This window comes from Sciurus vulgaris, assembly GCF_902686455.1.
Source record: "Sciurus vulgaris genome assembly, chromosome: 15".
NCBI lineage: Eukaryota > Metazoa > Chordata > Mammalia > Rodentia > Sciuridae > Sciurus > Sciurus vulgaris.
In genome coordinates this window covers 77,481,423-77,502,281 of record NC_136476.1, presented here as the reverse complement: position 1 = coordinate 77,502,281, position 20,859 = coordinate 77,481,423, and the positions used below count along the sequence as shown (strand labels likewise).

The window sequence follows — 20,859 nt, the reverse complement described above, 5'->3', positions numbered from 1 at the left end:
TGCCTGGCACCCAGGGGCATAAATGCACATTTGCTGGATTGCATTGACTCAAAGGTTCTGAGCTTTTACATTTCAACTTGCTTCTCAGACTTACCAGGCCCAAGTGTGGAACTTAGACAAATTCAGTTGCCTATATTAAGATGGTCTGAAAAGAGATGAGTAATGAGGCCACTCTGATTCTGACAGCATAACAGGTTTTCCCCCAGTCGACAATGGGCCAAACCAGCTCCCCCTGAAGGGCCCCTTTTGGAATCAAACATGGCGCCCAGCCGCTCCAGCTGGAAGCAGGTAATATCTGCCACACACATTTCTGTCTCAAGCACCCCCAGTCCCAGACCACAAAAGGTGATTTCTTAGAACCATTAGCATAATTACCCGACTGCAATGCTATAGAGAAGCGATTAGATGAGCCTGTGATTTTTGCACAGTTATTTGTCTCAAGTAAGTCACCTGAAGTTCATCTGCCATGAGGATTCATGGCTGCATTCTGTAATCGTAGGGAATTATTTTGCTAATAACAGAGGTACCTTGATCTAATTTAGTTTTAATGCCAGGAGGTGCCCTCCCAGAATAATCAGCTTCAGCCAATTCCAATTTCCAGGTTTGTTACACATTCTGAGAGAAGATTCAATTCAAGGAGGCTGAAGTTACTTCTTTATCACCTAAAGTCATCTGGGGGCGAAATGGATCCTACCTCTAGGTGTTTGCAGAAAAATGCAGGGAGAGGCACTGCCGCAGGGAGCCAGAGTGGGCTCCCAGCCAAGAGGAACCATTGGGTCAAGTTCAATCCATTAGGAATTCCTGGGAGAACCCTATTTTTTCTTGCATTCATTCATTATCTCTTTCATTTTTTATTCCATTTCTGAGGTCTCTCCTCAGCACAACCTGGTCTCTGCTGTAATTGGATATAGCAATAACAAATATGGATGCCAATTTGTTCCAGGAGCATTAACGCCGACCAACTCATTACATCGTGTGAGCCAGGTGGGTGCCGCTATTATACCCATTTCGCAGGTGAGGAAACTGAGGCAGAGAGGTTAAGAAACTTGTCTCAGTTCAGATAGCAGCTAAGGACGTAGCTGGGATTTAAACTTCCCCGAGGTCACAGGCAAGGTAGAATCCCGAGCCCACAAGGAATGGTCAGCCCTGCTCTATGCGCTCGCTCGTTCAGTCCTTACAACCACTCTGGGACAGGGCTGTTGTTAGCTTCATTTTATTGAGGAAGGAAAGGAGTCTTGAGGGGACATTGACTTGGCCAAGGTGAATGCAGTGAGTACATGGGACTTGAACCCTGAGATTCTGATTCTGAACCTAGTGCTGCCTTGGCCAAAGCTGGGAAATTTGTGCAGTGTCTTTTGAGGTCTTTGGCAGAACCTGGGTTTAAGGTAATCCCCCAGGTGCCTAGTGACCTGCAGTCCAGCTCTGATCGCTTGGAGCAGCTCCTCTTCCCCACCCCCACCTCAACCGAGAAACTAAGTTCTTTTGTTCCTGTGTTACCAAACAACCCGGCTTTCAGATTCCAATTCTTACACTCATATGTTTATGCTTTCGACAGAAGGCTGTCTGGTTCTGCAGGACAGCAGGGGGGTAGCTGCAACTCTGTCACATGGAGGGATTTTCCTCCATGAATACAGCTGGAAAACCACTGGGCTAGACAGTCTGTTGGCTCCTGGGGTTCCCAGAGCCAGGGACCCGGGCTCCACTGCTGACCAGCAATGCCTGCAGGCCTGGGGGCTGCTGGATGCCCACCTGGGACCCCCACCCCACCTGCCTCAACAGCTGTCCTGCTTTGTTGCAGCACTAAGGGCCAGATCCTAGAAGGACCTGTCAGCAAGTCCAGCTGGGTCCAAGATGCCACCTCTAGGGGAATGAGCCGCCCAGGAGCCTGGTGACAGATGGTGTCTACAGCCATGCTCAGGGCCGGGGTCAGTCAGCCCTGGCACTGGCTGGATGACAGGCTACTTCCCACCCCTGTCGCCCTCTTGTTTTCTCTCTGGTCTTCTCCCTTTCCTAAAGCCATACTTTTTTAGACTCTTTCCCTCCTTCCTCCAACAAATGCCCCTGGTCACCACTTTCTGTTGAGGCTACAAGAAAACGAGACAAACTGGGGCGTAACCTTGGACAGAGCCTTCTCAGGTGGCTGCGTCCTGAGGCGACTGGCACCACCCCACGCCCTGGGCACGCAATGGCTGGGGGTGGGAAGGCTTCCTGGAGGCAGTGGTGGTCAAGGGGCACCAGCATGTGAGTAGGAGGTGGCAGGTGGCAGAGACTCACAGGTGGGGAAGAGGCAGATAATGTAGGTCCAGGGGAGAGGCACACTGAACTGGGGAGGCCGAGGAAGCCCAGGTGTTGGCGGAGCCACCAGCCACTCTATCTGGCTTAAGCATGGACATTGGTGGCCATTTGCAGGTGGAGTGAGGTAAACCATCCAGGACACAGGCAGCAGGTTGCCAAGGGGCAAGAACCAAGGAATGGCCAGGTGTGGGGACGCACACCTGTAATCCCAGCAACTGGGGAGGTTAAGGCAAGGGGATCCCAAGTTCAAGTCCAGCCTCAGCAACTTACGGAGCTCCTGTCTCAAAAAATAAAAAGTGCAAAAGGGCTGGGAATGTAGCTCAGTGGTAGACCACCCTTGGTTCAATCCCATGTACTGGAAAAAAAAAAAAAAAAAATGCAGGGGAATTGATCCTCAAGGTCCTGGGGAGCCAGTGGGGTTTTAAGCAGGGAGGGAGGCGGAATCAGTATTTAGAAGCTCATCTGGCTGGCTGGACCCCCCACCATGAGCACGCGGCTTCCCTCCCCCTTCTCTCCTACCCAGCCCCACCCTCCCCTGACACAGTGACACATGAATGGAAGGAAAGGGGATTGGGGGCTCCTGCTGTTCATCTACCCTGGCTGACCCAAGCCTGGAAGGCAGCCCCTGACCTCTCACCACCTGGACCAGGGTCAAGAGGCGCTCAAGACTCCATCTCCCCCACCCCAGGCTTTGGTTTTGGCACCCTCTGCAAAGCCAGTTGTGCACCAGAAGCTCCACTATAGGGCAGCTCCCAGCTCCCTTCCAGCCCCTTCCATCTGAATCCTGCCTCTCACAAGCCCCTTCCCCAGCCCTGCAGCCCCTCTTGGCTCAGGGTGGTTGTCCCCACCCCACTCCCAATGCCCTATGCTGTGGGGGAGGGGAGGTCCTCTCCCCAAACACAAGCTCTTTTGTTCCAGCCCCGTGGCTTGGCCCTCTGCCCTGCGCCCGCTGCCCCGCAGTCTCCTGGTGGAGATTTCCTTGCTCTTAATGAGCCCCGGGTCAGCAGAAGACGGAGGCGCTGGCATGCAGGGCTGGAGCCAGGGCTGGAGCTCAGGCCATTCCTGACCCCAGCTTGGGACCCGGCCCTGCCCTGCTCAAACCTCTTCCACAGCACCTGCCTACTCCAGGACAGTGGCGCATGGCAATGTCTGGTAGCTAGTACGTAGGGGCTGGGGTGCTGCTAACTGTCCTATAACACACAGGACAGCGCTCCCCTCCCTGACAACAAAGAGCGAGAGGTCCTAAATGCCAATAGTCCAGGTTGAGAGATCTGCTCCAGGATACAGCCTGTCACCCCAGGGCTGCCTGGGGCCTGGGGCCTGGCCAGCTACGTGGGCCGTCATGCAACGTGATTCAGGCTGGGAAATCCCGAAACTCATGTCCACCTCTATTGGGGCTGCTTCCCTTGCTGGGGGTCCCCCTGCTGCACCACACTGAACTAAATCTCAATTCTTTCCACCCCCTTTTATCAGCAGGGACCAGCCCCAGCTGCCCCCTCCCAGAAGCCACCTGGGACCCCCTGATTCTTTGATCAGTCCCCACCAGCCTTGCCCACCCTGGGTCCCCATTTTCCCTTCTATATGAGGAACAGTGGAGGTGAGTGGACTCTGCTCCTTCCTAGCAGTGTGACAATGGGTAATCTCCATGTTCTCTGCCTCAGTTTCCTCCATAAAATGGGTGTGAGCTTTCCAGTGAGAGGTCTGTGGGTTCTCGCATCTCCTTTCCTCTGTTCTCCAGTTTAGCTTCTCAAGGTGCAATAGGAGGAAGATTGGGGCTGTCCTCCTAGATGCCAAGAGAGCTCTGGGCTGCCAAGGACACTGCAGGACAGAGACCTCTAAAGCCACCACCCAGCAACGCTGCTGCCCCCTGACTCCTGGCTGCCTGGACTCTCTCCCTTCCTGCAGCTCTTCCCAGCTTCCCAGCCTCCTCCTGGGCTCAGCTTCTCCTGCTGGGATTGGACCTCAGAGGTGTGCAGCCACCTGGTATACCTGAGTTCGCTCGGGGGAGGGGGCCTGTGCTGGGTGAGGTGGGGTTTGGAGTCTTAGAAATTCTGGACTCAGCAGAACACACCCCCGTGCCCCCATTTGAAACCATTCATTCAGAATAAAGCCCAAGCCCTGAGCCTAGCACCCAAGGCCTCCACCTGGTCCTGCTGACCTCTCCCGGCTCCAGCCTCCTGTGCCCACTGGGTTTGGGGTCCAGCCCACCGAACTGCTCGAGGTTCCCAGAGAGGCTTCTGTGTGGGTCTCAACTCCAGGCCTCGCCCCTGCAGTTCCTTTTGCCTGCTCACTGTGCCCTTCCACGAGGCCGACACTGGTCACTCAGCTCAGCATCCCCAGCCCATAGGCCCTCCTTCCCTGGCTGTCAATCAGCTGTGGACACCTGTTCTGAGCTCCTCCCTGAGGCAGGGACCCAGCATGGTGCTCCCAGGGGCCCTGGCACCAAGCAGAGAGGCAGAGAGCTGTTAGGCGGTGTGCGCAGCGTGAATCAAGGAGGCCAGGAGTGAGACCCTGGGCCCCAGCACTCCTCTCCGTCCCAGCATTTGCCCCTCGGAACTGAGTTGCCTTCAGGGTTCAGGGGAGGCAGGGGGATGGAACATTCCAGTGCCTGGGCAGCCTCTAGACTAACTGAATCTCTGGAGCAAGGCTGGGCATCATCCCAAGGCTCAGCAAGGATCAGAATCCTCAGGAAATTCTGGGGCAGCCAGGTCCCTTCCTGCCACCCAGGTGAGGCTGCGCTCTGCCAGAGACTTCCAATTCTCTTTAATAGCACCCTGTGTGCTGCCCTGACCCGGGGCCCTCCACAGCTTGCAAGGTACTTTTACTTGTATCAAATCACACCACCATTCACTATTCATTCAACAAACATTCAGGTGAAGTGCTGGGGCCACAGAGTTGAAGTTCTGAGCTATGTGCAGCAGGGACAGACACACAGATAAGTTGACATACGAGGCCATCAGGTGTGACCAGCCCCAGATTCCTGAGTGGAATGGTGGGTTACAGCATCCTCTGGTCTGCAGCAGGACCTGCGTGGAGCAGGGGTGACAGGAGGCCCTGGTGGGGACTGGCAAAGGACAAAGGTGCAAACACAGGAAGGGTGTGAAGTAGGTGGGGGGGCAGAGGTGTGGAGCAGTGGATGATGTTTGGTCATCTGTCCTGGTGGCCTGGCTGAGGACCACAGGGGAAGGGAGGAAGCAGAGACCAGGGGAGGAAGGAGGCCGGACATGGTTAGGAGGCGTGAGGAAGGATGGGAGAGATTTCATGGGCCCAAGAGGAGGCTGGCAGGGTGGTCCTCAGGTGGCTGGAGAGGACAGAGCCCTGTGGGTAGGATCGGCCTCCATGGGGTAGTTGAGTGAAGAGGGAGACCTGCAGCCAAATACAGGCGGGCTCAGGAGGGGCCCTGGAGAGGCCGCCGGGGTTCAGCCTCGCTGCTCACTTGCTGCTGCACACAGTAGGCCATCACTGCGTGCCTGTGGGCACATTCACGGTCCTGGGGGCAGTGGGAGAGAGAGGGGCAGAGAGAGATACAGAGATTGATGGAGACACGGACACAGAGATAGACTGAGACAGCGACGGGGAGAGTCTCTGAAAGGCTGCCAGGCCCTCTGTGCTGTCAGAGGCCAGTCTGAAGGAAAGGACGGCCACCCTCACCCCACCCCCCACAGCTGCAGAGGACAGACCAGAGGGTCTCAGAGCAGGGTGCCCAGCAGAGCCTGCACCCTGGCTCCCAGCTTCTGGCACAGCCCCTTCCTCCAAGATGGGCCTCACCAGGAAGGAAGGGACCCTCTGTCCCCACCCTGGAGGAAGAGGCTGAGCCAGGCAGCCACCTCCAGAGGCCAGAGGCCAGCACCTGCTTCCTCTGCAGCTCACCGGGCTCCCTTCTAGGTCAGCCTCATGCTGGGGCTCCAGGTCACCCTTTGGCTGCCTCTGCTGACGGCCACCTCAGTGCCTGGCGTTCCACATTAGCAGAGCAGTGTGAGGCCACTCGTGGGTAATGCTGGCAGAGCTGGGGTAGGGATGGGGACAGGTGGCCCGGCCACTTCAGGATCTGCAGTCCCTGGAACTGGCTCTTCCGCTCGCAGACTGAACCCGTGGAGCCCAGCGGGCATGTAGGACCCCCACATCATCACATGCTCTCGCGGGGGCTTCTGCAGATGCCGAGACGGGCAGAGGCGCTGCCACCCTCCCGCGGGGCCCAGCTCTGCACGCTTGTCTGCCTGCGCTCGCACACGGAGGCGCTGCAGGAATGTAGGTCACCGGCTGGAAGGCCTGGGGTTGTGGTGACCCAGCCATCGGGCCCAGGCTTCAGATTGGACAGGAATCCACCCCTCCCTCCACCTGCCTCTGCCCCGCTCCCCGGTCAGTCCGACCCCAGGCCCCTTGGGCTTGTGTCTTGTTTTCCCAGAATCCTTGGGTGGGGCTGAGACTGCCCAACCCTGCTCTGCCCAGGGGAGGGGCAAGGCTGCCCGTCCACCGCCCTCTTCTCTGTGAGTTTGTCCCTCTGCTGGGCAATGTCGAGCCCCCAAGTGGCGGGGGCAACGTGGCTGCCGCCCTGAAGAGTCAGAAGGCATAGCCCATGAGGTGTCCTAGGACTGGAGGTAATGACCCCACTGAAGTGGGGAGCCAGCGGCCTCAGCCAGGCTGGCAGAGCGGGCGTCCCGCGGGGGGGACCCTGGGTGGGCATTTGAGCCGAAGCTTCAGCCAGCCTTGGAAAGGGAGTGGTTCTGGCATGTGGCTGCGGTCCCTCCACCCTGAAATCAGGGCCTTCATGAAGGTCACTTCTGGAAGGACCATCAGACTCCTCTACAGGAGTCCGTCCGGTGGCCCCGCAAGCACAACAAGCCCAGGACACCACCCCTTCTCCCATCCAGAATCCGCCCTGCCCGGGCGTCCCCTCCTCCACCTGAACACCCACATTCCCGCCACGCAGGCCAGAGATCAGGGTCCTCCCACTCGTCGCCACCTTCTCAGTCTGGCTCACCAGGCAGCTCACAGCCCAGAGGCGGAGGCACGCAGAGAAGCAAGTGGACCTTGTCCATCGTGTGCAGTGGGATAGCAGGAGGTCCAGGGGTTCAGGGAGTCCAGACAAGGCAGGCTTCCTGGAGGAGGCAGCCTGAGCTGCGTCCTCAGGCTGAGCAGGTTGCGGGGCTACTGGGGAGAGCGGAGGTGGGAGAGAGCTCTGGGTGGGGGTGGGGGTGGGGGGGACGGCAAGTGCACAGGTGACGGGGAGGGAGAAGATAGTCCATGGAGGCGGGGAAAGAGGGGGTGTGACGTGACCCCAGCAGAGGGGGCCTCTGCAGGGTCAGAGGGCACCGTGGGGTTCTTAGTGCGGCCCTTCTGGCTGCACATGGGGAGTGCATTGGGGTCAGGTGGAGATGGGAGCCGGGGAGGGCAAGATGGCAGCCTAGGCGCCAGGCGGGGCGGGCCTGGGCTGGGGGCTGGCTGGCAAGATACTTAAGTGAGTCCAGTTCCTCCCTCTCTGCTTCCATCTTCCCATCAAGCCATGGGCCATAGGTAGGAAGACCCTAGTGGACCCTCCCCAGGGCTTCCTCACACCTTGAGCCACCGCCCATTTGCTCCGGCACCCCCTGGGCTTCCAGAGGGGAGGAATCCCAGCTGGAAGGGGCATAGCTGTGACTGGGGGGTTCAGCAGCCGCGGGCATAACCATGCAGCAGAAGGAACAGGATGGGCAGTGGGCACAGTCTGGACTCCAGTATCCAGGAGGCCAGCCAGGGAGAGGAAACTGGGGACACACTGGGCCTGCTGGGAAGGGCCCACCTGCCTTCTTGGAATACAAAGGGGTGGAGCAATGGTCCAGCCCTGGGTGTGAGTCAGGCCTCATCATCGGCAGGACGAAGACTTGGACCAGTAGCTCAATTTCCTCTTCTGTAAAATGGGGATCAATGTGCCAAGAAATGCATTCGGCAGTAGGAAGGCTTGGGGCCCTGGGCCATGCCACTGATCGTCCAACAAGGTCTGCAGCTGGGCACCAGCCTCCACGATGAGGCAGCCGCTGTCCAGGACCGGGCATGCTTTATCCACCCTTCTGGGGCAGCTCCCTTGGAGGTGTGCAGGGGGAAAGCCTAGGCCTCTGACCCTTCGGGACAGAGCCTTCCAGAAGCCATAGAAAGGAAGGCGTGTTTGCCTTGAAGCACACAGAAGCCCCTGGACAAGTCGCTTCCTCCCACTCCCTTCCAGAGCCTGTCCAGTCTCATTGCTCTTCTTGATTGATGGCCCCTCAGGATTTAGGTTCTTCCCTAGTCTGTGAGGTGGAGATGAGGAAATCGCCACTCAGCCACCTGCCCCTTGAAAAGTCCAGAGGCCCAGGAGTGGCCTGCTGGCAGGACCGAGGCTCCCTGGGCACGGGGAGGGCTGCAGGTTAGGGACTCAGCCCAGAGTGGTGGGGAGAGAACTGGCGTCGGGAGGCCTGGGTTGAGTCACAAGGTCCCCTAACTGTGTGGTCAGGGGCTCCTTGGAGCCTGGATGGTCTCATCCAAGTGAAAGGGCTGCTCCTTGCTCTGGGGGGAGCTGAAGCCTCCATTCACATAGAACATTTAGCACGGGCCGCATACATAGTAAGTGCTCAGTAAACGGACCCCAGCTCTGCCTCTCTGGCCTCACATCCTCCCTAGGAAAGGGCCCCGGGGGGAGTGAGGCCTTTCCTCTCCCTCCAGTTTCCTTGGAGGCCCTGCCAACCTGGTCCGGGAATCTGAATTCTGGCATTCCTTTCCCACCCCAGGTAGGACAGACTGGGGGCCCAGGTCTTTGCCCAGGGCCTGTTGAGCTAGCCCAGTGGTAGAGCCAGCAGGGGGCCTGAGAGGTAGGGCAGGCCCAGGCAGAGCCTCCAACATCCTGTCTCATGTGCGCAGCTCAGGAAGGGGCCTAGGAGACACTGGTTCAGGGAACGGGTTTCTCAGTGGAACAAACCTTTGTGATTCCTGGCTACACTAGCTGTGTGACTTAGGTCAAGTCACTCAGCCTCTCTGAGCTTCAGTTTCCTCACCTCTAGCAGGAGAATGATAATACCTCATTGGATGGGTGGGGACGGGAATTGAGGTGAAGAATGAACCACACTCCCAGCTCTGCTGAGATGATTTTTAAGACCAGCCTCTATGTGCTGCCAGTTGAGGCCAGTTCCCCTGATGGCATTTCAGCCTCCCTCTCTGCAGGGAAGGGCCAGGGAGTGGTGACATCAGGCCCCTGACAGCTTCCAGCTCAAAATAGCCCTTTCTTTTGACTGACTCAACTCCATCACAGCTGCTTCTGCCTCCTGCTGTCCCCACTGAGCCAACGTGGTCCCTGCGACACAGTGCCCTGCACCCTGGGAGGCAGATCTCCCAGGGCAAGTGGAGGGGCCTCCAGGTGCCAGCTTGGGCGCATCGATGGCCCTCAGAGCAGGTAGCACTATAAAGCTCCGGGCACTGCAGCCAGAGGGGCCTGGATTCGGATCCCACTGTGCTTAACTCTGCTCTGGGACAGTCACTCAACCCCCTCGAGCCTCAGTTTCTTCATCTGGAAAATGGGCTAGCAGCAACCTGCCAGGTCACGAGATTAAAACAGAGGGCTCACACAGCAGGCTCTTCCTGGAGCCTGGCATGGGCGGGTACTCAATAAGCAGGACTCGTTCTTATACCTGCACTAGTCACATCTGCCTCCCACTGGGGCCTCCCAGTGACCCTGGGCTGGTGTCCTTGCTGGCTGTTGTCTGGAAGAAATGGAAGATTCTGAGCTCCCAAGTGACCTCTTCCACCCCAGAATTTCCGAAGCATCCGGCCCTCCGGAGCATTCACGGGAGCCCCTATCTCACCAGCTTGCTCCCACCTGAATCGTAGATCCCCCCACCAGGTGTCCAGCCTCACACGCGCCTCTCTCTCCTCTGAAGCCCCAAGACCCCCGGTAGCAGCAGGCAGGTCAGGGCTGGGTCCGCCCATTTTCCAGATGAGGAAGTTGAAGCTGAGTGAGGATGGGGACTGGCCCCGGGCCATCCACGCCAAAGAGAGCTGGGATGAGGCTCAGGCCACAAGAAGGGGAGAGGGTGTCGGGGTCTGAGTCGCCTTTAGAATCTGGATGTTGGGAACTGGAACACTTGGGGCTTGGAGCCCAGCACTCTCAACAGAAGCCCAGAGATGGGGAGGAGGCCTGGGGGTGCAGAGCAAGCCAAGCGCGGGGTCCAGCTGGGGCCGCGGGCTCAGCCAGCCGCTCACCACTCCTTTGCTGATTCAGTCGCTCGTTCGTTTACAGCCAGTGTGTACTGGGCACTGCTCGGGCCAGGCACCGTGAGACCCTGGAATAGTGTGGGGGACCAGGTGGGGCCCGGCCCTCAGGCATCTTCACAGTCCTAAGTAGGAGTCTGGCTAATGACCAGGGAATCAAAACGCACCTGACTGAGGAGACCCAAGACAGGCGGGCGGCGCCATCAGCGCAGTGGAAAAGCAGGCAGGACCCACAAGACCACCAAGAGAAAGGTCGCGCAGGGCAAGACACTGGCCCCGTCAGGCTACCTCTTGTCCCCTTCCTTGGCCATCCCAAGGCAGACGGGAGGAGGTGCTTCTCTGAAAGACAGCTCTCGATGGAGCCACACCCCCAGCCACAGCGCTGCCATCCCCAGCTTTGTCCCCATCGAGACCCCGGAGCCCTCGGTGTCTCCTGGGCAGACTGCATTCATTCACGCCCTCACTCACTCAGTCAGCGTTTGTTGGCTGTTTACCACATGCTGGTCAGACAGCCGCGCCCTGGGCATGCTGAGAGTTTAGAGGTGAGTGGTGGTCACCCAGGTTAAGTGCATAATAGTGCGTAGCGCCAACAAGAGCAGTTCCTACAAAGGACAAGCGGGACTCAGAGAGTGGAGTCTCATTGGATGGACTGGAGGAATATGGTCTAGCGAAGACTTCTCTGAGGAGTTGACTTTTCATTTGATTTTGGGATGAGGAAGAAGAGTTAGTTCCGTGAAGAGTTAGAGGAAGGATACTCCAGGTAGACAAAGACAGCATGTGCAAAGGCCCTGGGGTGGGCACTGGTTTGAAGAGTATTAAAAAAAGATCAGATCTGTATGGCTGGGACCTAAACAGGGAGGAGGTAAAGGAAGAGGTGTCAGATGGTGCAGTGAGGCAGAGAGGCAGATCTGATAGCATGGCCAGAGGGAGAGGTCTGGAAGAGGACAGAAAGGAAATGAGAAAGAAATAGAAGAAAACCAGGAGTGAGGCTACTCCAGAAGCTGGGTGAAGAAAGTGCTTTGAGAGGGCAGGCATCAGGGAGGACTCCTGTGTCCTCGTGACATTCACGAGACGAGGCCCTCAACACCATTACTGGAAATGAGACCGCTAAGGGCCTTATTTAATGAAGGGGCAGTGAGTGGTTCCTGAGCCAGTAGTACCACGGACACCAGAGTGGTTGCTTTTCCGCCAAGTTTTTTCCTGGTCTTCCCTTGGGGTGTGTGTGTGTGTGTGTGTGTGTGTGTGTGTGTGTGTGTGTGTGTGTGTTCCATTTGGGTTGGAATATCGATGTTGGACTCTAAGCCTCCAAAAGAGGGAGGGGAAGATTTCCTCTCCTGAAATCTGTTGTCAAGCCCTCAGTCCACAGTGTTCTCTCAAGAGCTGACAGAGGGGACCATCGGCCTGCGACCCGGAGAAGTCTCCTCCCGGGGAAGGTTTCCTGGACTCAAGAGTGGGGTTAGAGGCTCCACAGGCGTTCACGTCCCCCTCAGGGCATCGGCCTCTCTCCCAGGCCGACTCGGGAATGGCACAAAGGCAGGGACCAGGTTTGACTTATTCTTGGACCTGAAAGTGTCGAATGAATGGATGCAGAACCAGGGTCCAGAGAGGGGGCCAGGCCAGCGCCCTTCAGCTTTAGAATCAGGGCCCTGCTGGAGAGGCCAAACCTCCATTCCCGAGAGTCAGGGCCCATGCCCCTCCTTCCTGCCCTCTGTCCAAGTCTTCCTCTTCCCCTCTGACCCCAGACACCTCGCTGCCTGACCGGCATCCCGGAGACCAGCAGCAGCTTGGGGGACAGGACAGTGGGAGGACTCTTGGGTTAGGGTGGAGGCAGCCCCAGTTTCTGGGCTTGCCCCGCCCACTGGGTGCCCCTAGCAGAACTGGAGGACAGCAAGTTGGGGCTGTGGGTTTCTGGAACGTCACTGGATGGGGAGATGGAGATTTGAGGAATCTGGAAATTTGCCTGACTCTGGCTTGATCCCCGTGTGGCCCCCAGCACTGGACCCTCCGTGGGACAGCATCCAGCATCTCTGTTGCCGTGCCCGCCCCTGTGCCAGGCCTCAAGTGCACAGCTCTGGACGTAGGCAGGCCCCTCTCCCAACCCAGACTATGCCCCCAACCTTCCCAGGGATCTCGTGCCTCGGAATCCATCCTCGGATCGTTGGTTGTCTCCCAATCCAGGCTGGGAGCCCTTCCAGGCCAAGAGCCCTCTTTCCTTTACCCTCCTCCCTCTTCCCTTCCCCTCCCTTCCTCCTGGCACTAAGCTAATTCTCAGGACTGAGCTCCTCTTTCGTGCACCTCTGACCCCGACACAGAGGCTGGCACCTGGGGGTCACTCGGGGTGCACCAGCCAGCCACCTGACTGCCTAAAAAAGCCGGGTGTGCAGCCAGTCCTGGCCAAGTTCCCCGGGGATTGCAGCTCAGAACGTGGCAAAGGCCCTCTCCCTGGAAGGAGCTGGGCTGCCGCGGGGGGAAGGGAGTGTGGCCTTGACTCCGTGCCAGGCAGCCAGGCCTGGCTGGAGTAGGGGCGTCCAGAGGAAAAGGAGACTGAGGACCCAGGAGGACCCGATCCCCTCGAAGGCTGATCTGAGCTGGAAGGAGGCTGCCCCTCCTCACGGGGCCTTCTCCCCAGGGAGCCCCAAACCTGCTCCCTTGGTCCCTCGCCACACGCCTGCCCCTGCCTCCCTCTGTTGCCCAGAGATAGCCACAGTGTGCTCAGCATCCTGCTGACCCGGCAGCAGCAGGGCCAAGTGAGCCGCCTGGAGAGCTGGGGTACCTTTGTCCCTGGGCTCCCGCCTGCAGAAACTGCCTTGGAGGAACCACTCTGGGTGGCTTATGAACCCCTTCCCTGGACCCTGGACCCTGGACCAGGGCCTGTCCCAGGCAACTTTTCCCCAACACTCTGCCCAGGGCTGCCAGTGGCCCGGAAGGCTGGGCAGGGGCAGCTCCCTGGTGGCCGCCTGGGGGCCCCTGTACACTGGGGAGCACTGTCAGCTTGAGTCCTGGCCTTTAATTACCGGGTGCATCCCTGTCGCCTGCTCCTTCTCTGTTTATCTGCAGGATCTCGCTAATTGAATCTGCCACGGCAGCGTGCAGCCCGGGGGACCGCCAGCGAGGCGGGCAGAGGCGGACACGCAGGGGCTGCAAACTTCCTCCCTCGCCTTCCCGACCGAGAGTGGAGCACGGCAGCCCAGGAGCTCCCCTTGCGCTGCACCCTGCCCCTGGCTGCCCAGCCCCGGGGCACCCTTGGGCGCTGTGCCCCATGACCCAGGGCAGCCTTGCCCACCCAGAGTCCCCGGCCCAGACAGTGCCAGCCGCCGGGCCACCTCCCCCCTCCCATCCACTCAGACTCCTGAAGCAGAGGAAAGTGCCTGAGCGGCCAGGCGAGGTCCCCAACTCCGCCAGTGAGCCGGCCAGCCTCACCTACCGTAGGCGCCGTCTTGGTCCAGGAGGGAGTCGGGCTCCATGGCGCGGGCCCCCAGCCCCCGGGCCCCCTGGTTTATGAACCGGGGCTGTCTCCATGAGCCTGCGGGCTTCTCCTTTTGTATTCCATCTGGCGGCTTCTCCAACTAGATGACTGGGTATTCCTGCGAGCAGGCCCCTTTCCAGCCCTCGCCTTCATACGGTACATTTAAAGTAGCAGTAACCTCTTTTTCCTCCCCCCGCAGCCTGGCTGGAAACATTAGAAGGGACCGAGGCGGCGAGATGTCTAAAATAGGAAGACGCCGGGGACGGTTGGCCTGGCTGCCCGCGACGCTGGCTGCGGGGATCTGGCCCGGCTGTACAGATGGAAAAGCTAAGAGGTGAGGCAGAGACAGGGCTTAACATCTGGAAGCCGGCTCTGGGGCCCCGAGGGCCTGTGGGAAGAGGGGGAGGCTGACCCACTCGTGGGAGGGGGTGGGGGTCCACTCTGCTCACCACCCAGGACCCAAACCCCAGGGGCTTCTCCCAGGCCCTGCTGGAACCTCCCACTCAAATCTGTTCTCAGACATTTCCTGCAGTGTGGGGGATGCAGTAATTGACTCATCCATCCATTCAGTTAGTCACTAAATATTTTTTGAGCATCCAGTCCTCGCCAGACACTGTGCTGGGTCTGCAGCGGGGAGCGAGGCACAGCGTCTGGCCCCTTGCGGGGTAAACAGCTGCAGGTGAACAGGTCATTGCGCCCTGGTGTGTGGGGGCAGGTGCCATGGGGACAGAGCGGGGGGGCCTCACCTGGCTGGGGTGTGAGCCACAAGGCTTCCTGGAGGAATGGGCACCTAAGTGGGGACCTCAAGGACAGGTAGCAGCCAGCCAGGGAAGGACGGAGGAGCAATCACCTGCATGGGGTTCCGAAGAATAGTGGAGCTGCGTGCCCCCGGTAAGTTCCAGGTGGTTGGAGCGGAGGGGACAGGGGTGGAGAGAGAGGGGCTGAGGCTCGAGGCTGGGCAGCCTGGGCAGGGCCCAGGGAGGTGGTCTTGGTCCACGGAGTAACAGGTCACCTGTTGTCCTTGGAAAGGCCTCCCTGCTCGCCATGTGAAAGAGGTGAGTGGCAGGGCAGAGCTGGACTGGGGAGGCTGTGGCCTTGACAAGAACAGCCATGCAAGCACTGGGTACGGTTTGTGAAGCACCCACCAGAGGCGGCCCCGGTTGTGAGTGATCACGTCGCCTCGTGTGAGCCTCACAGTGGGCCCTTCTCATAGACATGGTCATTGAACAGACAAGGACAAAGCAGGTTAGAGAGCTGAATGGACTTGTCCAGGGCCACAGCTAGTGAGTGACTTCAGGGCAGAAAGGTCCCAGCCTTGGTGCCAGGGGTGGGGGAGGTCAAAGATGCCACAGTTCATGCCTGTCTCCCTGTCGCCCAGGCATGCTCAGAATACAGGCCGGGCCCTCTCCTGCAGGGGAGGGAGAGCTCTGCCGGAGCCCAGTCAGGGAAGGCTGCCTGGGCGAGGCGGCCTTGACCTGGCAGAGAGAGAACAGGATCAGATGGGCTGAGCAGGGAGGGAAGGCATTTAGGCCGAGGGGACAGCAGGGGAAAGGCACGGAGGCCAGAAGGGAGACGGCACGTGGTTGGGAGAAAGTCAGGGCTGAAGAGCAGGCAGGGAGCACCAGCCTGGGGGTGCGGGCTTGTTCTGGGGGGCCACGAGCTGTCCAGAAGACCTCTGTTCAGAGAATGACCTCCTTTCCCGTAGACACCCGGGTCTTCCTGCAAGTGGCCCTCTCAGCCTCCGTCTGCACTGCACTCAGGCAGGAGGAACTGCTCTGTCCCCACAGCATTGCTGGACACCAGGAGCCAAGCGTTAGTGACCTGCTTTTAGGTGGCATGGCTCTGGTGTGGGTGGGGGGATGTCACAAGGAGGGAGGAGGAGACAGAGAGATGGGCAGGAGGCTGGCAAGGTGACATGGAGGGGAGTCTACACAGGGTCCCTCTCAGCTACCCATGGCTGCCCTGTGGCCTCCAGAGGGCCAGTGGCTGCTGACGTGGTTAGCCTAACCACACAGAGGCTCCTCCTGTCCCCCAACCCTCCTCCCCCACCTTGGATGACATGGAGTCTCACTCCCAACCTCCTGCTCCCTTAATTACAGGGAGGCCAGGCCCGACCCAGGCTGGCTGCAGGCTCTGAGCTCCCTGGCCCTCCTAATCAGTGGGTGTGCGGACAGGCTGTATGGGCGGGAGGCAGCCTAGGAGAGGGCACTCTGCCCTGGGGACCACCTGACCAATGGATGGGTCAGGCCCAGCGTGCCCCAGCTCTCCAGGGCCCTGGGAACCAATTTCATATAGGAACATGGAGAACTTTCTAGAGTACAGTAGCTGAGAGGAGGGGGCTAAAGCCCTGGGCTTACATCTCAGCTCTGCCACCAAGGTCGGCGACACTGGGTGTTAGTTACTAAAGCGTTGTGAGTCTTACTCTCAGAATGAGGCCGCTCACAGCCCTAAGCTCAGAGGGTTCTTGTGCAGATTAAAGGGGATCATGAGCCTCAAAGGGCTTTGTGTGAGTCTGACTGGGCGTGTCCTAGGCACTCAGTAATGCTCATCCTTATATAAGCTTTTATAATCACAAGCTTTCTTCCCTCGCCACAGCCTGGTGAGGTCAGGGTTGGGGTGGGGAGAATATGGGCCCATTTTACAGACAAGGACGCTGAGGCTTCAAAAGAAGCGACTTGACTTAACCGACTCCGGATAAGGCTCAGGCTGCATCCTTCCCTCAGCTATGCCCCCAGTACCTGCTGAGAACAGGAAGTGGGTCTTGAGGAAGGAAGACCTGGGCCCACATTCTGGCTGTGCAGCCAAGTCGTGGTGTGACCCAGAGTGAGTCTCTACCCTCCCTGGGCGCCACCTTCCTCACCGTCAAGGAATAGCTGGGTTAACCTGACCCCTCCCCACCCATTTCCCTCTTTTTGTGACTCAGTTGTGTTTAGATATGCAAACAGAGCTCCTGCTCTCCCGGGATTCATTTACAATAAATGTATATTGCACATCAGGCCCCAGGCTCCATTTCCCGCCACGGGGGCGAACTACGTCAGCACAGTCAGACCCTTCTCCTTCCGTTTAGTGGCTACACAACTTTCCACCCTTTGGCTGGTCCCTCCTGATGGACACCTAGATTGCTGCCCTTTGTTGGTCACAATAGCAATGTTGCAATGAATTATCATTATTATTATTATTTTTTTTTTTGGTACCGGGTATTGAACCCAGGACTGCACATCTCCAATCCTTTTTATTTTTTATTTGGAAGCAGGGTCTTGCTAAGTTGCTGAAGCTGGCCTCCAACTCTCGATCCTCCTGCCTCAGCCTCCCGAGACACTGGGATTACAGCGTGCACCACCACACCCAGCTGCCATAAATATCTTGACTGTACCTTGTACACACCTGTCTAATGATCTCCAAGTGGTAAAACCGTCAATACAGAGTTGCTGGGTCGGAAAGCACCTGCACTGGTACATTCCCAGCGTGACTGCAAAAGGCATTCAGGCCCCATCTGGATCTTATGTTCATTCCACCAACAGTTCACAGGTGCTGATTTTATGCCCAGTCCTCTCCTAGCATCTGGGATGGACAGTGTCTCTTCTTGCATGGATTTATATTCTATTTGGAGAAAGAGGAGGGCTATTTAGAAAATTAACTCTGGGCCCAGAGGAGTAAATTCTGAGCACTAACTTGACCAGCAAGGTGGCTCCAGGGAGCCAGCCTGGGGGAGGGGGGGGGGGGCCCTGCAAGGGCTACGGGAGTGAGCCTGGCAGGCAGGAGGCCAGAGTGGCTGGGGCTGGGTGCTCGGGTGGAAGAGTGGCCCAAGAGGAGAGGGAAAGGTCACGGGGCTGCTCCGTGGAGAGCCTGTGGGCCAGGGAGTGTGGGGGCCATTTTGGGTTGAAGCAGGGTAATGACCTGAGGGGCTCCCTGGCTGCTGTGTGGGAAGTGGACTCAGGGAGACCAGGTAGGGCCCTGCTCTAACCCACTGATGTCAAGGTGCAGGGACCTCCAGCAGGGGCTGGGGGCGGAAACGGAGAAAAGCGCACAGGTTCTGGATCCGCTTGCGGAGCTAAACCATCCGACGTGGAAGCAGGGAAGGAAATGTGCCAGGAGGGCTGGGAGTCGCTGGACGGAGCCATGGGCTGGTCTTCGGAGCCGAGGCTGCAGCAGAGCTCAGCGCGGCAGGAAGGACGGGGTCTTGATCCAAGAGCCAAAGCGCCCCAGCACAGCAGGACGCGTGTTCCCACACACACCCCATCCAGCAGCAGTGGCCTGGCACCCCAGCTAATTAAATGAGCTAAGTGGTCACCAGTGGTCGCTGGCCCGAGTCTGGCTGAGCGAAGGACACCGGTGGGAGGGGGTGAGGGGACAGGCGTCCTGTAGTGGGCATGCGGGAGGCAGGCACCTGCTGGCTGGCTTGCTCACCATCTGCCTGCTGGGAAGGACACAGCCAGCCAAGTCCTGGGCTGGGCCCAGGACACATGAAAGAGGAATCAAAACCCAGAGATCTAAAAGCTAGAAGAGGGTAAAGCAGGGGCGTGAAGGGGGAGCCATCAGCTCATCGAGTTGAGAAAGCTTTTGCAAAGGAGGGACCGGCTGAGCTGGACTGTGAGGGATGAAGAGGAGTCTCCGCAGCTGCAGCAGGACAGGCGTGTGCTCCTATTGTGTGGGTCCGACAACCTGAGCTGCATGTGTTTTCAAGTTATTTCTGCTCTGGGTTCTGATTTTCTGTAGACAGCCTCCTGTCCAAGGCCAAACGGAGCCTCTGAGGAGCCCACAGCCCCAGCTGCTCCCCACCTGCTGAGCTGGGGTGGAATCTGGTGTGACCCGCACCCACTGCATTGCTGCTCTCAGGCCATCACACGTGCTCCAGCCTGGCTCCTGCTCCTCGCCTCCTGGTGAGCCTCCAGGGGCTTGCGTGGGCTGCCGCCTCCCTGCCCTCTCCACCTCCTCTCTTACTATCTTTATTCTCTACCTCTCCTAGCCAGACTCTAAGAACAGGGTTTCTCCCAGAGAGGACATGCTCAGCCATGAGGACCTGCCTGGGTCCAAATCCCAATTACCTGCTGGGCCCATGATTCCCATTATTGGTGCTTTGGATTCCTCATCTGTAACGGGAAGGCTGAGAGGAGAACAGGGTCACCAAGACAGGTAGGATGTACGCTAGGACCTGGGCCAGAGGAGGTGCCCAGTGCTTCTGAATCCAGCCTGTGCGGGCTGCCCCCTTCCCATTTCATCACCTCCTCCCTCCCTCCCCACAGCCACATGCCTCCTGGGTTTCTTTCCCTTTTCCCCTTAGGCACTGGGGATGGAACCCAGGGCTGCTCTACCACTGAGCCACACCACAGTCCTTTTTAGTTTTTATTTTGAGGCAGGGTCTCACACTCACTATTTTGCCCAGTCTGGCCTTGAGCTTGCAATCCTCCGGCCTCAGCCTCCTGAGTTGCTGGGACTGAAGACCTGCCCCACACGCCCTGGTTCCTCCTTGTTTTCTTTTGAACTGCCCAAGGCCAGCACGGGCACCCCAGGATTTCCCTATTTCCTTTGCTTGGAGCTCCAAGCAGAGGGAGAGCGGGCCTCAGGTCTCATGCAGCCTCCTCCAGAGCCCCCTCCCCTGCCCCTGCCTACTTTCCTTCCTGGAACTCGGGCCGCCTGAAGTGTAGCTCCACATTTACCTGAACATCCCCTGGCAGCCCTGGCTGAGTACCCAGCACCTACCTCAGGGGACCCCCAATAAATGCTTAAGGGGGGAAATGCTCACCGGGCGACCGTTAGCAGTAATCGTCCCCCACCCCCAGCCGCACACCCTCCAAGGAGCCCTCTGAAGGTGGCAGGGCTCTCCGTGAAGACACGCCCCTCTGTCTCTCCCTGCATCTTAATGCTCCCGGCTGCACCAGATGGGCCCTTCTCATGAAGGGCTGGAAGCCCAGGACCAGAGCAGGCAGGGAAGCCAGAGGGTCATGGAGGCTGCGACCTTTCAAAAGGGTTTGCGGAGCCCAGGTTCACAGCTGAGTGGCTGAGAAGGGGCAGAGCTGGGGTTGGGACCTCACTGCCCCAGTGGGCAACACCACCCTGTCGGGAGGGAGGCATGTCGGGATGGGGGCGGTGGGGAGGGACCGAGTGGAAAAGGGCCTATGAGAGAGAGGCCAAGAAGAGAGGCCCAGGCGGCCCTGCTTTACCTCCTGAGCCTCTCAGCCACTGGCCTCCTCCAGCCCCTGCATTTAGAAAGAGTCAGCCCTGCTTCCTTGGATCCTTCAAAGGCCTCAAAACCTAGGGTTGGAACCTTCCGACAAGTTCTGAGCCACTCCCGGGTCTCAGTGCATGACCCGAGGTAGGCCCTGTCAGCGACCCCAGCGAGGCAAGGAGGGGCCGGGGACAGCCAGCTCCTTCCGAAGACAGGGTCCCACGTGCCCACGGGGGTAGGGCCTGTGAGTTCCAGTCCTCTCAGGGAATCCCAATCAGAGTTGTCCTGAGGAAACCAGAGAAGGAAGTGCAGATCCCCCTCACACAGGGAGGAAGCGGTAGGAGTCAGCCCAAAATCTGGGCCCACATACCCCACTTCTGGGACGCGATTAGAAACCTAATATCTGTGCGGTGCTCTCGGGAGGGCCCAGCAGCCGCGCCCCCACGCACGAGCTGATCCCAGAGCCAGCCCTCAACCACAAAGCCCCGTGGCCTCCCTGGCCGCATGAGTTATCATTAAACAACCTCAGACCTTTCCGGAAAGAAGCAAGCTGGAAAAAAATGCCTGGAATTAGGGGATTTTTAGATTTTTAGGGCTGAGGGGAGGGGGAGGGGATGGTGGTCTGGGGTCCTCAAAGTTCCCCCAAATCATCAATTTCATGATGCACTGTAGGGCTTGACTTGAGATATCCCCTACAAGGTTCCATGATCCTACCTCA

The 20,859-nt window shown here is 58.6% G+C and overlaps 1 protein-coding gene and 1 long non-coding RNA gene across 4 annotated transcripts in view; one reads left to right on the top strand and one right to left on the bottom strand.

Moving 5' to 3' along the window:
• Positions 1 to 14,067, bottom strand: part of DAB2IP (DAB2 interacting protein) — a gene marked incomplete at its 5' end in the record, with an annotated part of 238,162 nt that extends 224,095 nt beyond the window's left edge. Inside the window, one exon of the mRNA XM_079113734.1 lies at positions 13,934 to 14,067. Coding sequence (XP_078969860.1) covers positions 13,934 to 13,973 — 40 coding nt within the window. The remainder of the gene's footprint in view (positions 1 to 13,933) is intronic.
• On the top strand, positions 6,639 to 17,645 carry LOC306645771. Of its 3 annotated transcripts, none has more exons than XR_013759714.1 (3): positions 6,639 to 6,893; positions 14,175 to 14,309; positions 17,229 to 17,645. It is a non-coding gene; the product is annotated as an uncharacterized lncRNA (long non-coding RNA). The 3 variants fall into 3 exon arrangements; XR_013759715.1 differs by lacking the exon at positions 6,639 to 6,893 and adding an exon at positions 13,630 to 13,934; XR_013759716.1 differs by lacking the exon at positions 6,639 to 6,893 and adding an exon at positions 13,957 to 14,087.
• Positions 17,646 to 20,859: the final 3,214 nt, after the last annotated feature.